Source organism: Seriola dumerili, unplaced genomic scaffold (assembly GCF_002260705.1).
Source record: "Seriola dumerili isolate Sdu_G_001 unplaced genomic scaffold, Sdu_1.0 BDQW01000078.1, whole genome shotgun sequence".
NCBI lineage: Eukaryota > Metazoa > Chordata > Actinopteri > Carangiformes > Carangidae > Seriola > Seriola dumerili.
In genome coordinates this window covers 961,728-977,871 of record NW_019174333.1, presented here as the reverse complement: position 1 = coordinate 977,871, position 16,144 = coordinate 961,728, and the positions used below count along the sequence as shown (strand labels likewise).

The following is a 16,144-nucleotide window of genomic DNA, read 5'->3' as shown; positions in this document are numbered from 1 at the left end:
ATGAACAGATGAGGGAGTATAAAGTGTAGATCGTAAACATTCATGAAGAACATGGTCTGGACCAACAGACGCCCAGACGCAGGCTCGTACTGAGGACACACAATGAGTAATGTCATCAAAAGCACTTACAGAACACACACACAGAAACAGTGAGCTGATAGCTGCCGTGCAGGCTGGTAAAACAGATCCATGGTGTCTCAGCTCCGGGTCGGAGCTCCTGTAAAAGTGTCTTATTTCGGGGCTGCCGCTCACTCTTTCATCCCTGAACACAGTGTGGTTCAATAGCACCGTGCTGCACAGGTGACAGGTGTGTTCACAGTGTGCTCTGAAAGGGTTAAAAAAAAAAAAAATAATAATAATAAAATAATAATAATAATAATAATGATAATAATAAAACTATATTTGCTACTCCTTTGTTAACAGAGTGGGGATGCAGCAGGTTAACACAGTACTACGCAGCGCTACTGGTCCCTTTCCTCATCTGTGACGCAGATGTGTTGGCAAGTGCAGCTAATTATTTATTTGTGGTTTCCGTGAAAAAACTTGGTGACATTTATTACGTTTTGAACTTCTTCAGTGCAATCACTGTGTTAATTTTGGTCACTATAATCAAGATATTAAATTTATATATCGTGTCGTCTCTACACGCGACCTCCTCTCCAACATGAAGGCCCGGAAAGAACAGACAAGAGACTAAACCAAGCGCACCACTCTCACAACTTCGGTTGTTCACCATCTTCCAAATGGCTCCCACACTCTGGCAGACGTTGAGTCACTCGCTCCAACTGTAAACACAGTAAACTCTGTTGGATTTGACTTGGAAGTGAAGCATCATCCTGTTAAGCCCCGTGTTTTTAGTAGCATCAGGCTGCGGCACTTCCATTGTGTTGAGTTTTTTTTTATTCACCGAAGAGTCAAATAAAGCTGTGTTTGTTTGAAACCTGCTGGCAGGAAACCTCTCACCTGCTCGAGTGCTTTAAATCTAACAAATCGGACAAAATCATGGAAGCAGAGTGAAAACTGAGTGCCCACTAAATCAGACTGCTCTTCCTGCTCTGACCCTGTGCACTGTGCACACTGACAACAGCTTGGCTTTCTTTGTTGCTTCCTTAGTGCATTTGCTATTAATAAAATTACATATTTATGTAAATAATTTCTCTACTGTGTCCACATCCATCTGGCATTTGCTGCCCTTTTAATTGTTTATTTTGGGGCTTTCTGGTGGAAACTGGTTGTGTAATGACATGAGTTATTAGAAAAGCTGTTCCATATTCTCCTAATGAGTAACCCAACTTTTCCAACAGCCAGACACACAAACTTTTTAAAATGATATTTAAACCCTGAATGACACTTCCATTCCACTCAGGGTTTTCCTGCCCTTCCTCCGTCTGCACGTAAAAAGCAGGTGGATGAGACCACAGTTATTGTTGCAGTGTGCAGTTTAACACCTCGGGTTCGCCTGCAGTGAGAAGAACAGGTGTGTTTTACGAGGATAATGTCTGATCCTCTCTGTCTGCTCAGGGGGGTTATGAGTGAGAGAGGCGTGAGTGTTTCTCCCAGAGATTATTAACACCAGTTTTGCATCTGCCCTCGGAGAAACTCAATACTTCCTCTCTTCTCTTCTCTCAGCCTCTCTCCTGGGCTGCACCCTTCTCCTCGCACCCATTCTTTGACCAGTCACATTTGTTCTTCTGTAGCACGCACACACACACACACACACACACACACACACACACACACACACACACACACACACGCACACACACACACACACACGTCACCTGTGTGGCAAATTTCTCATGCTGCACCACGTCTCTTTGTTTATTGAAAAGAGAGTTTATTATCGACCGTCAACATCACCACGGCACACATCAAATGAACTTTGGATATACGGTACACACTCATGTTCACACACATGCTTTGTGTGTGTGTGTGTGTGTGTGTGTGTGTGCATGTGCATTTCCAGCTGTGAGGAAAAGCTGGTGTCACTCTCTCTCTCTCTCTCTCTCTCTCTCTCTCTCTCTCTCTCTCCCTCCTCCCTCCATCTGTCTCTGCTTTGCCATCATTGTGTGTTCGCCCTGTTTACTCTGCACACCTCCTCATCCTACAGTTTCGTCACTATTTTCCTTGGACTCCATCCATCCTTTCTCCCCCTTGCCTTCTATTCATTCTCTCCCTTCCTCTTTCCTTTGTTTGCAACCTTCTCTCTCTCTTCCCCTTCTTCATTTTCTCCTCTATTCCCTCCCTTTGCTCCTTTTTTGCTGCGTGTTTGTGATCATAATTGAGATTTGCTCCCTACCGTCTGTGACCATTGTGGCAACTACACTCCTCTATCTATCTCTCTATCTCTTTATCTATCTATCTCTTTACCTATCTATCTATGATTCGCTCTCATTGTAGACTATAAGCTTGGGACAGAATGCCACCTGCTGGTAAGGAGGAGTTAGTGCAGCTTTATGTGATCAGCGTCAATCTCACAATCACTCATCAAACATGCATTGTCTGAAACACTCTGACTTGTCTAAAGGAGGGTTTCTTTTTAAGGTTGAGTTCATCTAAATGACAAAAAAATAAAATTGTAATTCATCCCAAGTGTCTAGCAATGCAATTATTTCATTTGTATATATTGATTTTTATATATCAGCATCTGAGACTTCCCCAGTACAGTGGAGGTTAATGGAATTAAGGGCGTTAAAATGTGTTTTTAAATGTTCACAACCACATTCTATCATGGTTCAAGAGCTGTAATTTACTCAAACAAATGTGCAGCAATTACAGGACAGTTTTTTTTTCTTTGCAGCAGCAACATTTGGCTTCTTTTTTTAGGGAAATACTCACAGAAACATCAGTTAGAGCGAAATGAGTGGAAATCATCGGGGTAATTATCCTTTTATCATCTCCATATCAAACTCAGTGGAGTGCTCTCACTTCAGTGTTAGTGATGAAATGTGATTTCATAAAACAAAAGGAGTGAAAACCTCTGTTTGTTTCTGCCAAAAGCCTTGTTGTAGTGAGCGATGGTATGAACCGTGCACGGTGGTCGATGTTCGTCGCGTGCAACTGCTGTCAGCCTTTTCTCTTTTTTTTTTTTAAAATAAAGGCAACACTGTAATGAGAGGCTTTTACAGTCAATTTAGACGCCTCGCCACTCTCCGGAAACCGTAAACAGGCTCTTAATTGAAGGGAGATGTCGAGGTCACCGTCAGATTCAGCTAATGTGAAGCTGCGCTGCAAAGATTTATGGCATTCACGTGTGTTAGTGTAGCTACAACAGAGAGCGGAGAACTGCTTTCATTTTACAAGAACTCCATGAATTCTTTATTCTGACGTGACTGTGCTTCAATGTCACATCATAATAACGCACACGGCGCTGGCACGGAGTAGAAACTTGACTCTTAATCACCTGCTTTCATATTAGATTTTCTCATGATAGCTCACTTTATTCATATCCCATTGTGTGTGTGTGTGTGTGTGTGTGTGTGTTGCTTGTTTTACATACTTTGCTTGCTCAGCGCCAGTTAATGAAATACTGCTCACTTGCACAGCCACAGACTATTTTCTCTCACACAAACTTCAGCAACAAAACACATAAAAATACAAACATTGCGAGTGAGCATTACATTAAAGCGCCAGAAGCAGCTATTTGAAATTTAAATGAACTAGTAATAAAATTTCCTCTCCTCTCTCTCTCTCTCTCTCTCCTTCTCTTCTCTTTGTCTCTCATCCATTCCAGAGGAGAGGAGACAAATCACTCCAGGCCCTTCGACAGGTGCAGTTATCGGTGGTATCCTCGGCGCCCTCGCCTTCATTGGCATCATCATCGGCACCGTCTTCTACATCCGCAAGCGCCAGGAAGACGGAGAGTAAGTCTTCATTAGCAGTCCCACATCTACTTCATCGTTTATTTAACCTCCTGAGCAAAATTAATCTCCCCCTGCGGGACTAAAGCTCATTAAAACTTATTACATGTCATGAGGAGACCCTGCAGAGGTAGCTCAGTGGCAAATCCTGACCTGAAGTTTATAGCGTGAGACCGTCTGGTGATTTTTTTTTTTTTTTAACTCCCAAAATGCTCAGTCATCAGCTCCCCGTTCCACCCCTGCAATTCCTCCTCTGGGCTCTATGGCTGTAAATAGGAATTTATTAAAGCTTCCCGGCTTTAATTCCAGTTTTAAGAGGTGATTTTCCAGATCACCCCTGCAGAACAACAGGGTTCCCCAGTAAATTAACAGATACACACTCACTGTTTCCTGCCTACTTGTTGTACTTGCTGAATCAGAGGTTAATCAGATTCACGTTTATGTTGCAGACATGTTGCTCTTGTGATCAGCCACAAGCAACTAGAAATAATCATTGCAAAGTTCAGGTTAATGGCACATGTGTACAACACAGATGTAGCCATAGAAGTGATTAGTAGGACGGTCTCATAGTTCCAGCACAAACTCTGACCTCTGATTTCAACACTGGAAAATTAGATTCCTTAAAGCCTCAAACACCAATTATTTCCAGCACAGCTTGTCCATGTGTTTCCCACTCAGTAAGAGGTAGAGCGGTTCATCCACTGATCAGAAGGTGGGTGGTTCGACCCCGCCCCGGCTCCTCCGGTCCAAAGTCAAAGTGTCCCATGGGCACTGGTACAGTATGTGTGTGATAGAAGAGCACAGTGTGAATGTGGCTTTTAGTGTAAAGCACTTTGATAACGCATTATATATTTCAGGGAAATCTTTCAAATGTTGATACAAATGCCAAACATGGCAGAAATCCTCCATGGGTATTGCTCTTTTGATAAAACATGTTGATAAAATTCAAGATGGCTGCCATATTTGTTATTTTTTTCCAATAAGTTCATCCAATATTTTCTCAAATCAAACATTTCAACAACGAAGAAGATTAAATTCAGCACACTATAAGAAATTAAATGAAAGTATATTTCAGCAAAAATATTACTCATAAAAAAGTTCGCTAGCTAGCCTAGCACTAGTGAGTTAGCCTAGCGAGCTAGTGTTAAGACAAGGAAACAAGTAGACTGGACTCTTACAGAACTTTTGGCTCATCATTCAAAATGGTTTGCAAATACACACAATTTTATGCTGAATTTTTCACAAGACATTAGAAATTGCACAAATAAAGCTCTGAGGATGTTTAAGAGTTGTGAATTTGAAATCCTAATAGTCTAAAATTTAGGATTACACTAGAAGATAACTGAAACTGTCCCGTGTGTAAAATTCTGTGGTAAATGCCACAAATGTTGAAATTTCGAAATTTTAAGTGAATAATTAGTGGCTAGTGGATAAACATACCAATTTTGGTGCTTGTATGTACATTGAAAAATGATTGCAGTTATCTGCTGCACAGAGGTTGATAAAACTGGAAAAACCTCAGACCACTGCAGACCATTAATACAAATGGATATAGTAGATTTCACTTAATGTGAAGGTTCTTAGCAAAAGACATTGGCCATATAAGCGACTGTATGTGCTGGAAGCTCTCACGGAGGTTTCACTTTCACACTAATTACCTGAGGCTTTGAAAGCTGTGAATCTCTTTCTTGAGACTCACAAAGTGAAACATGAAACATCTCAGGTCCACTTCAACCACCTGTGTGGTGGTCACAGAAGGCAGGGAAGGTGTTTCTGTTCTTATTTTCCTCAAAATAATTCCTCCACCAGAAGCCACTTCTGAGCTCCAGTGTAAAAATATTTAAACCACAAAACTCAGCGCTTTAATTAGAAAGGCTGATTTTCTCACAGTATGAAACGATGAATGAAACAAAGTACGAGCTCAATATTTCAGAACTTTTCATTCCTGTGCTCTTGGTTGCCCAACATGTTTCTCAGTTTAATACAAAGAAATGTGATGTCTTAACGAAGCAGCGATCAATACCTCATTATCTTTGTGTTTTGTCCAATCAGGGGCCCTCCCAAGCACAAGCCCCCTCCCCCTGTGAAGGCAAGCAGCTCAACAGAGATGGTGAGTGGTCGACATGGCTCTAAATCAATCTTTATTGTCACTGTGATTGTATTGTGCACACACACACACTCACAAATACACACACACAGTCCATTTGGGAAGTCATAATGGGGCTAATGGCTATTGATTGGAGATCTGAGTTGGCTTATGTGTGTCGAAATAATTAGCTTGGTTTGTAAAGAGCTCCATTAGAGTGCTCCTCTCTCCTCTCCTCTCCTCCTCCTCCTCCTCCTCCCACCACTTATTTTATTCCATCATTCTATCACATTTTGTTGTGGTTGTACCACATTATGTAATGAGATTGAAACTCTGCAATTTTATGTTGATTAGATGTATAAAAGATGTCTAAATGGCTGTAAATGCCTTGGCTGAAATGGAGTTCACAGGGTTCACCACTGAATGTTTATTAGACATCTACTCTGTGTCTTTGAAAGCACCATCTGTGGAACGAGATAAAAGAAATGAGGCATTATCTCTGTAGTTCTGTGTGTTTGTCCAAATGGAGCCTCTTGGCTTTGAGAGCAAGTTTAAGTCGAGTCACAAATCTTCATAAGTGAGTTCTCAGCCTTTCAGGTCTCTGGAAATGATCAGGACAATGCATTTGAAGGTTTTGCTGTTGTATTCAAGCAGTGTGGCTACACAAAAACTTTAATTCTTTATTGTTTTTAAATTTTTACTGGGTCAAAACCTGAGAGATGAATGTTTTAGCCTCAGGTCAAGTCTTTACTCTCAGCTCTTAAATCCAAGTCATACTCAATTCCTCATTTATGTGACTTTAGTCTGACTCAAGCCCAAATCTCAACTTTACAGCTGTGTTATCTTATGTTGGGTCTGAGCTCTACCTCATGAGCTGGACACCAAATATGTTGGATTTCGGTTGTCTATCAATTTACTGGCTATCATAAATTAAGAAAAATATTAATATTGAAAAGATTAATATTAAATAATAACTTAAAAAAAAACTTTGTCTTTTGGGCCATCATTGTACACACCAAAGTAAAGGGTGAAGGTCCTGGAAGGTGGAAACATTCTTAAACATGAGCAGTCAGATCGTACACGTTTAGTCGCATTAGCATTAGCGACCACTTTATTTGAAGGACAAAAAGTCAAAGCGGGTGAAGCTGTAATGTCGCTAATAATCCCGCACTGGGCAGGACTCTTTTCACCATGGCTCTCTTTTCTCCTCCAAATAAGTTTGACTAAACTGGCGGTCCATTTACAACTTGTCTGACTAATCTGACTGCTTGTGTTTCTTGCTCATTTTCACCTATTTTAGTAGTGTGATCACTTACTGTCATCATAATCAGTAGAACTGATGCTCTATGTTACAAAAGTAAAGTTCTAATAAACTATTTTTCTTTTAAAGCTATAGTTAAATGGGAGTAAGTGTTTATAACTTTTGTAATGTAACATATTTCTGAGAGAAGCAGAAGACGTGGGCATCGTTTTGCTACAAGAGTGATTTAGATCAAATCCCTTAGATGTGATGGATTTATGTCACTGCCCTCGAGTTCTGAATTAGCCTTCATTAGTCAAGAGCCTCATAAGTCACTCATTTTAAAGATATGTTTATCTATGACATGTTGAAATGAACCTATAACAGCAGCACAGGCACAGAAGAGGTGTTAAATGTCATTACTCATTATTGTCAGTTACAGAACCAGTTAGAGTTTGCTAACATTCGCTACCATTAGCTACTGGTCACACCAGCCTAAATAAGGTTTTGTGTTAAAAGCCCTGAATATTTCTGAAAAGAGAGAGGATGCCTTTTTATTTCTTATGAATTCAACTACATATTTATAAGTGGAGGAGTGTTTTTATTTTAATAGTCTCTCTTTACATCTGTTTATGCAATGTTTGACACTCTTCTGTTTTCCAGTCAGTTTTATTCAGTTGTTTTCTGCTTTGTCTCCTCCCTGTGTCCATGTGGTTTCTGTGCATGTAGCTGAACAAGCCATCGGGGCCTCCCACGGCCACAGAGACGGTACCTCTCAGCCCAGGAGAGGTTTACTATGAGACCACAGGGAAAGAGCCTGTCACGGTGACTAACACACACACACACACACACACACACACACACACACACTGAGGTATGTTTTGCTCATTGACACATGAGCCACATTCAGTCGCAGTGGGCTCCGTATCTGTTTAGACAGCTCCACAGTTTGTTTATGGAACGTCATGGTGGCTTTTCTGTGGAGCTGTCCATCAAAAGTTATTCACATTTAGCTCACATTTAAACCCTTTTATACATATGTTTTCTAATAATGTCATGTAAGGTGAAAGAACCTATTTATTATTCATGTCATCTGTATAGTGGCCCCAAAGGACAAACAACATGCAAGGGAGAAATTTCCAAATCCAGAAATGCAACAAAGACCAAAACACAAATGAATGGGGAAAATACATACAACAAGAATGATCACAGCAGGGGATGCTCTGAGACACTAGGAGGAGTGATGGCCTTGATTAGGGTGAACAGCAACATTACATATACTTATGCTCATGTACCCAAACAAACCCTTTATTAAATTATAATATTTTCTACGACAAGAAAGTAACCATTATACTTCAAGCAGGTGGTCAGTTTATCCAAATAATGTCTGCTTGGAACTTTGCTCTGATGTTTTCGGAGATGTGAGGACATGCCTAGCAGGTGAGATAGGGGGTTTGCTATTTGGTTCCACCTCTGCTGTTTTGTCTGTATTATGTGTTTCAATATTTGTTGCATTTCTGGATTTCGAGCGCTTTCTTTGTGATGGTTTGGCCTCCACATGTGTGATTTAATACATTATTAATAAACACATATAGTATCACCTGTATTCCTCATGAAGTCGTGCATAATAAACCTGGCTGTGTTCAACCCTGCAGAACCTGGATGACGAGACCAATGGTGCTTTGAACGGCGGCGCCCCTCCAGTCCTGGACGATTCGGCCAAATACGTCAACATCAACGAACTCACAGACCACGTCGCAGACGGTCACCACGGCAACGACCTGGATCCATCCAATCACGAGCCACCGGCTGCCAACATCTCTCGCGGTGAGAGCTTCGTATCTTCCGCCATGTATGTGTAGCCGTGGCAACCAGAGCACCGCATCACGGGCATATGGGCAAGTTCCAGGTCACCTAAATTTGCACGAAAAGCAAAGGCGAGCACACTTGTTTTCCACTCCAGAAAACCCTTGTTTTCATTCAATGGTTTTAGATTTTAAAGTTTTAACTTTAACACACAATGATCTGAGTTTACTTTTCTTCACCGTGTTCATTAGGGGATGTTATAGGTCAAAACATTTCCAAATCTTCCCACTGGTAAATCCACTTGGGCCAAGAGAAGAATGGGTAACAGGCTTTTGTTTTGTGTTTTTTTTTTTTACTTTTGCATAGAGCTTTAAAAATCAATACATCAATATCACAAATATCTGGTTCAGTGAAAACAGAAATAAAACATAAAATGTGATTATTCCTCTTTTAAAGATTCGCACTCACACTGATATCTAACGTGCCAGACACCCACTGACATCATGTGTGTGCTGCTTATGATGAGGCGGGCTTTTACAATATGTTAATTACATGGTTGAGAGGTGTTGCAATGTAGGTGAACTGGAACACTCCCCTCAGCTAATTAACACACAGCGCTCTGCCTGTGTACTGCTTGCGAATCTAAATTTCCACCAAAAATCAGCAAGACAACTGCTTTTTCTGTGGATTCAGTATGAAATATTATATGCAACATCTTGTGTCATGAACATAACAACATCCTCATCACAAAATTATTGTTTTATGTGAGGCTGCCAGTCCCGGGCTCTTCTGTTTACAGCCGTGGAAAGTGATTTGAATTTCTTTTCCTCTCTATAAATACAGATAAAACACCAGGCTCCTGTTGCAGCCTTGTTCTACACAGAAAGTAAAAATACCATCTTTGAAATCCCTTCAAAGTGCTCATTTTCCATGGTTGGTTGGGTTTGAATTACATACAGCTGAATTTGGTCCCAGGAAGTCCAAAGCCTGATCATCTGGCTATGCAGGCAGCTTCAAGTAATTACTCAAGATGTTGAACTGAAAGTGTTTCAGTTATTAATCAACTCCTATAATAATTCTAAAATACAGCCTTCCCAACTCTTGTCCAGGCTACAGTCCAATAAAGAAACATTCCACTTTATTATTTTGTCAAAGGGACTCATCTGTCTCTGGACTGCAGCAACTGTCAGCATGCCGTTATCACTAACGAAGGGGAAGTGACATTATTTTGAATCCCTGTAACTTGGCAACATGACATGATTAAGATTCCATGATTCATATTTGCTGTTGATAATTGCAAGAGTTGGTAAGGCTGTGTGATGGGGGAGACAAAAGTAGGTTTGCAGCAAAAGCACACACAACACAGGGATCTTACATGCACATGCACGCACACCCACACACACACACACACACACACACACACACACACACACACACACACACACACACACACACACGCACAAAAACACCAATGTTTGTATTCAGTCCTCCTCTAATAAATTACATTATTAAGGTTGAGAAATGAGGAATGTATTTTCAAAGTGTGAAAATGTTCAGCATATATTTGAAAATTACTGCCATTACAGCCATTTTATCTGAGTAAAATGGACACACACTCCAATATATGCAGGACATTTTACAAATGTAAAAGATATGCATTTTAGCTGATTGTCAACATAAAGCAAAAAAAAAAAAAAGAAATAAAACAACAACTATGCCCGGCTGAATCAAAAATTGGTCTTAATAGATGTCAGATGGTACCAAATTATGAACAATGTAAATAGTATTGATAATATTGATGAATAATATATTGTTGGTGAAATGTGTACACATAAAATAAACAAGTGTAGGTGTTATCAGTGCCTCTGTACAGGGGATTGGAAGTTTGTTAAATGTCAAATTGAGGGATAAAAAAAAAACAAAGTGTATATTACTATTTTACTTTTCACGGGTACACTGAGGTTGTCACTTAATACTAAAATATTTTATTTGAGTATATATTAAAAAAATGAAATGGTGTGGATTTTACTCCTTGTTCATATTACTCTGCATGGCATGATCGGTGGCTTGTTGAAACACTTTTCCCAAGGCTGTTTGCGGAATAATCTCTTTCATTTGTAAAAACATTTTTGAATGTCAAAAGCTGTTTTTTTTTTTTTTTATCTCCTTCTCAATGCATCTGTCACAGTCATGCACACCATGAGCACAAGTCCAATTTAAGTTGAGAGAGCTGGATTTTTTTTTTTTTTTTTTTTTTTTTTTTTTTGGTAGTGTGACGGCTCGGCAGGCTGCCTGTTCTTGTCTTTAGCGTTGATCCAAAAATGCGGTCAGCATGGAATCTTCATCTCTCACGGCCACAGGGTCCAATATACACAGAGATGCAAGCTTTCCTCTCGCCATGCTCAATCTTCAGCTCTTGCTCGAGACCGCAACAAATCTTCCCGAGTTATCATTGTTGATGGTTGGAGGACAGGCTGGAGCTGACCACGCCAGTTCAAATCACCTACAAAAGCACATATGCAGGTGGTGGATAAACTGCAGATTTGTAAACAGTTATAAACGGGTATAGGAGTTGATGGAGCTGGCAGATAGAGATGGAAACAGGAGGAGGGGCACATACATGGCCAAATAAATAAGATTGATAGATTAAGAAGATCACAGGTAGGAGGGAAGACGTATGACAATCATGTGTTAATATTTAACCATCACTGGCTTTGGTGGAGAGGCTGTTTTGTTGTTGTTCATACAGTTGTAGTTATTGTAGAACTCCTACTTTCTCTGCTACTCCTCTGATCTGACAAATTAAAAAAAAAAGAAAAAGAAAAAAAAAGGTTTTACTCTTGTTTCTCATTTTGCTGATTTAGATTCATCATAAAACACCCGACTTATGCTGTGGAGATTAGTTGGTGAGCTGCAATATTTGGTTTTCTTATATAATACTAATCTGCAGATGCAGGATCAATTGGGATTTCTACAATATCTACTAGTGTAAAAGCTTCCTTTGTATGTGTGCTTTGTGTCTCTGAGATGTTTATTTTGATTAAAGGGAATGTCTGCATGCTGCATGGACCTATGGGAAAAAGCTATTTCCTCGTTTTGCAAGAAGAGTCGCGCCGCCTTGACAAGCATATGGCTTTTTGACTCGCTTATATGGTGCAGTGTCAGACAATCACATATAATGTATTTTATAGCCCTGCCACTGAACAAAAACTGTCATAAAGGGGAATTAAATGTGATGGTTTTGCTCTTTTATCTGTAAATTAATTTCCCAAAATGAATGAATATTTAGTTTCCTGTGGATTAATGTGTTTAATGTGTTTGCCAGCGGGCCGCTGTTGATAGATTGAGCAAAAGGAAAAAGACAATCATTGGGACCCATTATATCAGAGACCAATGACTCAGCAAGCATTCAGTTATGAGTTTCAGCTCTGCCGTCTCATTTGGGGGATCATTGAGTTTTACCCAGAGCCTTATGTTTAATAGAGTTGCTTCATTCTGAGGTATCTTAAATTAGAATCTTAACATCTCCAGGAACATGGTCGTTGTGAAGCTGTCTCCTCTCCTGAAAGGGGAAATTGCAAAGACGTAGCCCAAACTCAGTTTATAGGTTTCGTTCGCCTCACAGCACGAGTCAACAAATATAAGAAGTGCAGTGACTTCAGATGGATTAGCTGTTAGATCACGGCTCTGAGTCCGTCCCATGTGCAAGAGCTGCAGTGTTGCATTTCGGCCGACGTGCTTTGCTCCGTCTCCCTGCTCCGTCTCCCCGCTCCCCCTGTTACGGGTTCAATGCCAGAAACACAAGCTGTGAATGTCAGTGATAATGCTGTTCAGTCTGAATCCTCTCCTTCATTTGCCCTCTCTCTTCTATTTTTCCTCCCCTCCTATCCATTCTCTCTCATTCATCCATTGTCATCACAGCTTTTCATCACGGAGCCAGACGTGCCTTCTTTATGTTATTTTTAGCTTTTCAATTCTCACATTTCTTGTCTGACAGTATAACGGATGATGAAAGGGGGAAACACACAAACACAGGATGGGTTTGACATTGATGATGGCAAAGCTAAAAAAGAAAAAAAAAAACACTGGAGATGTAATCATATTTCAGAGTGTTTATCAATTTTCTTTCATTTTCATTCTTCTTTTCTTTTGTTTATCACGGATCAGTTATCATTTTGTATGCTTTTTGGGAAACCTATTGTACATGTTTTACAGATCATTGTCTTGTCAAATAAAATGTAAACCAAAAGGACAGGAGGTCTTGGTGGTTATTACGTGTCAGCTTCAGCCTGAAGAAACAACAGAGCAGCACGGTGAACACCTGGTAAGCCCAAACAACCAATATCTTCAGCTAATGACTAGCTAGCTTCTTTTTTTTTTTTAAAGGAACAATTTGACACTTATGTTCTTTCTTCACAAGAGTTACATGAGTATATGAGTCACGTATGTACTTTAAAGCAGGTATTATCTGTATTTTTATATCAAAGATGAATTATGATCCAACTCTGCAACTCTCTGAAGCTACACAGACACAAACACAACTCCATATACTGTATCAATGCTAATGCTGCTGTGTATATGCTGTTTGCTAGCATGTTGGCCATATGAACTTTATGAGGTGATAATATGCGTTTCTGCTGCCCCCAAGTGGTAAAAAAAAAAAATCAGTTATTGCAGGTTTAAGTAATAAATCTGTTGCAGCAGTTTAGTTCTTGACGATCTTCAACCACAATGAATGGTGGTAAAATGAATTCTGGGTAAATTAAGATTTTTTTTCAAAATAATAAAAATGGCAGACCGAGGAACCGCACCCAACCACTCAGCTTCATTTATACCATCAGAAAATGTGTTCATCAGTTCATGAGTTACAAGGATGTTTTACTTTGAAAATTCAGCAAAGAGTAACAATAGGAAATAAAAATAAAAATCTGATTTGGAAAAAAAAATGGCTGCGGTCTCTAAAATTCTTTCCTTTCTTATTGCTGTCGCCAAAACAATGTCAGCAAACCACAAATTATGAGCCATGTTTTCCTGTTTTTGTTGTTGGGTGCTCTTGTTAGCGCAGGTTTCATTGATTGGTACCATGGTAGCCCAGATCTTAGGTTGCCTCTGTCCCAACATTACAAATCCAACTACCAGCACCTCTTGAGCGTGTGGCAATTTGCTCCTTAAATACATACGTCACACCCACACACGCCCTGATTCCGAAATAGAGAATTCAAAGAGTCCTCAAGACAGATGCAACCCGGAAGTGGCCAGTCCGTCCGCCGTACGTCATCAGTCTGTCTGTCTCTGGCAGCGCGCCAAAAGTCCGTGTTTTGCTAGGCTGCTCATCCCTGCAACCTGGATCCCACTCATCTCCACAGCCATCCAGTCTTCACCGTCCGTCTCGGCTGTCCCGACCATAGACTGTAGGTACTGACCAGCAACTCTCGCTACACAGGTTTAGGCAGCTCATTTGCTGCGCAAGAGTTATCACTCTGACTCAAAATTTGGGGACCGATGGCCTAAGCAGACGACTTTTGACTGTCATGGCTCACGGACACAGGCAGGAGTGAGAGACTCAGCGGTTGGCTTGAATTGTGCGTGTGAATTTTGCACTGTTTATTGAATCTTTGTGGTTTTGAGAACTTTTGCACTGTATAAACTACACGGCTTTCATTCAGTACACTGTGGGATTAGGCTCTGAGCTGGTATGTGTTGCGTTTTGCCAGCTTATTATTTAGTATGTTTGGCCTGTGTGTACCCAGGCAGTGAGGGTTGGTACAGGTATCATATCCTTTGTAGGGTTTTGCTGCTTTTCTTTATCTTTGTCAGACTAAGACTCAGACTGGTACCTCAACTTCCCCAGAAAACTGCTACAAGCTCATGAATCAATCCGTATGTAAAAAATCTGTACACTATTAGTAAAGTAAAAACAACTATTTGTGGTGTTGGAGGTAACTGTTTTTTGTTTAACAGTAGCTGGCCATAGAGACTTCCCATAGTCTTGTTATGGTGACGCTGCACAGAGCTGCTGAGTGAAGGACAAGAAATAGATCCACTATTTGCATTTCTATAATCTTGCTTACCTGTGTCAGGCCAAAATATAATATCTTCAGTTTTGAAATGTGTTGCAGTAAGTCCAGGTGCACCTTTTCAGGTGATTCAGCTGATTAAAAAATCATTTTGGTAAATATTCAACAGGAACCAACATCCACCACATCTTCAGTCCTTATTCATTCCCCTTACTTCTGCCCAATCTTTTTCATCTGTTTCTGTATACAATGTACCCTATATTACAAACATGACATGTTATGGCATTGACCAAGGTCAAACAATGCTGTGCTTTCGCTAAAGGGAAGAATCAGGGAGGAAAAAATCAACTGAAAAACATCATGACTCGAACCTGCATCTGAATGAATATACATCTATATCTTTTTTTTTTTTTTTTAAATCCCACATAAAAGTGTTTTCACCAAGCAGAACTGGATGTAGGGCAGTTGCTACCTATTTAAATCCAGGAGACCTCAGGACACCGTAATCATTAAATGTGATGTTGTTAAATCTGTGTGTTGTTGAGGAGGTTCAACTATTGATGGTGATTTCAGTTTGCGCTCTGCTGTTCACAGTAATGTTTGTATGTCACTCCATTATCATTTAGGCCTTTGCGTGCTCTGCAGCAGCATCAAAATAATCATTTTTTGACAAATAGAAATGAGAAATTAGTTTTTTGTGAAATGTACGGGATCACTCTAGTTTATGATTTACTGTATATGTATAAGATAGAGAAACATTGCCTTGTAACTGAAGAAACTGGCCTCATCAGATTATGAAAAAAACAGACAAAAGATGCATTCTGATGATCTGTCATTGTGTTGTAAAACTTTGGGTACTAGAATCCGTATGATTTAAGATTTCCATCCTGTTTTAGCAGGTGTACATTTTGTTTTAAGCCTGTACTTAAGCGTCTGCTCTTTAGCTGAGCCCTGACCGATCAGATGAGATGAGACACGTTCATTGTCAGTGAGCATTTGTTAACTTTTGCGGCTAATTAACCGTATCGTTAAATTCACCCTGGTCCCTTCTGAGCTCTGCTTCTGACAAAGATATAAAGTGAGAGAGGAGAGGATCGGACATCAGGAGCAGTTTAAATCAGACTGTCATGTGATG

At 40.1% G+C, this 16,144-nt stretch overlaps 1 protein-coding gene across 1 annotated transcript in view; it reads left to right on the top strand.

Moving 5' to 3' along the window:
• The window catches only part of LOC111220842 (poliovirus receptor-like), a 291,785-nt gene extending 282,481 nt beyond the window's left edge, over positions 1-9,304 (top strand). Inside the window, exons 7-10 of the mRNA XM_022744082.1 lie at positions 3,734-3,863; positions 5,913-5,970; positions 7,916-8,011; positions 8,842-9,304. Coding sequence (XP_022599803.1) covers positions 3,734-3,863; positions 5,913-5,970; positions 7,916-8,011; positions 8,842-9,048 — 491 coding nt within the window. The 3' untranslated portion in view covers positions 9,049-9,304. The remainder of the gene's footprint in view (positions 1-3,733; positions 3,864-5,912; positions 5,971-7,915; positions 8,012-8,841) is intronic.
• The last annotated feature ends 6,840 nt before the right edge of the window (positions 9,305-16,144 follow it).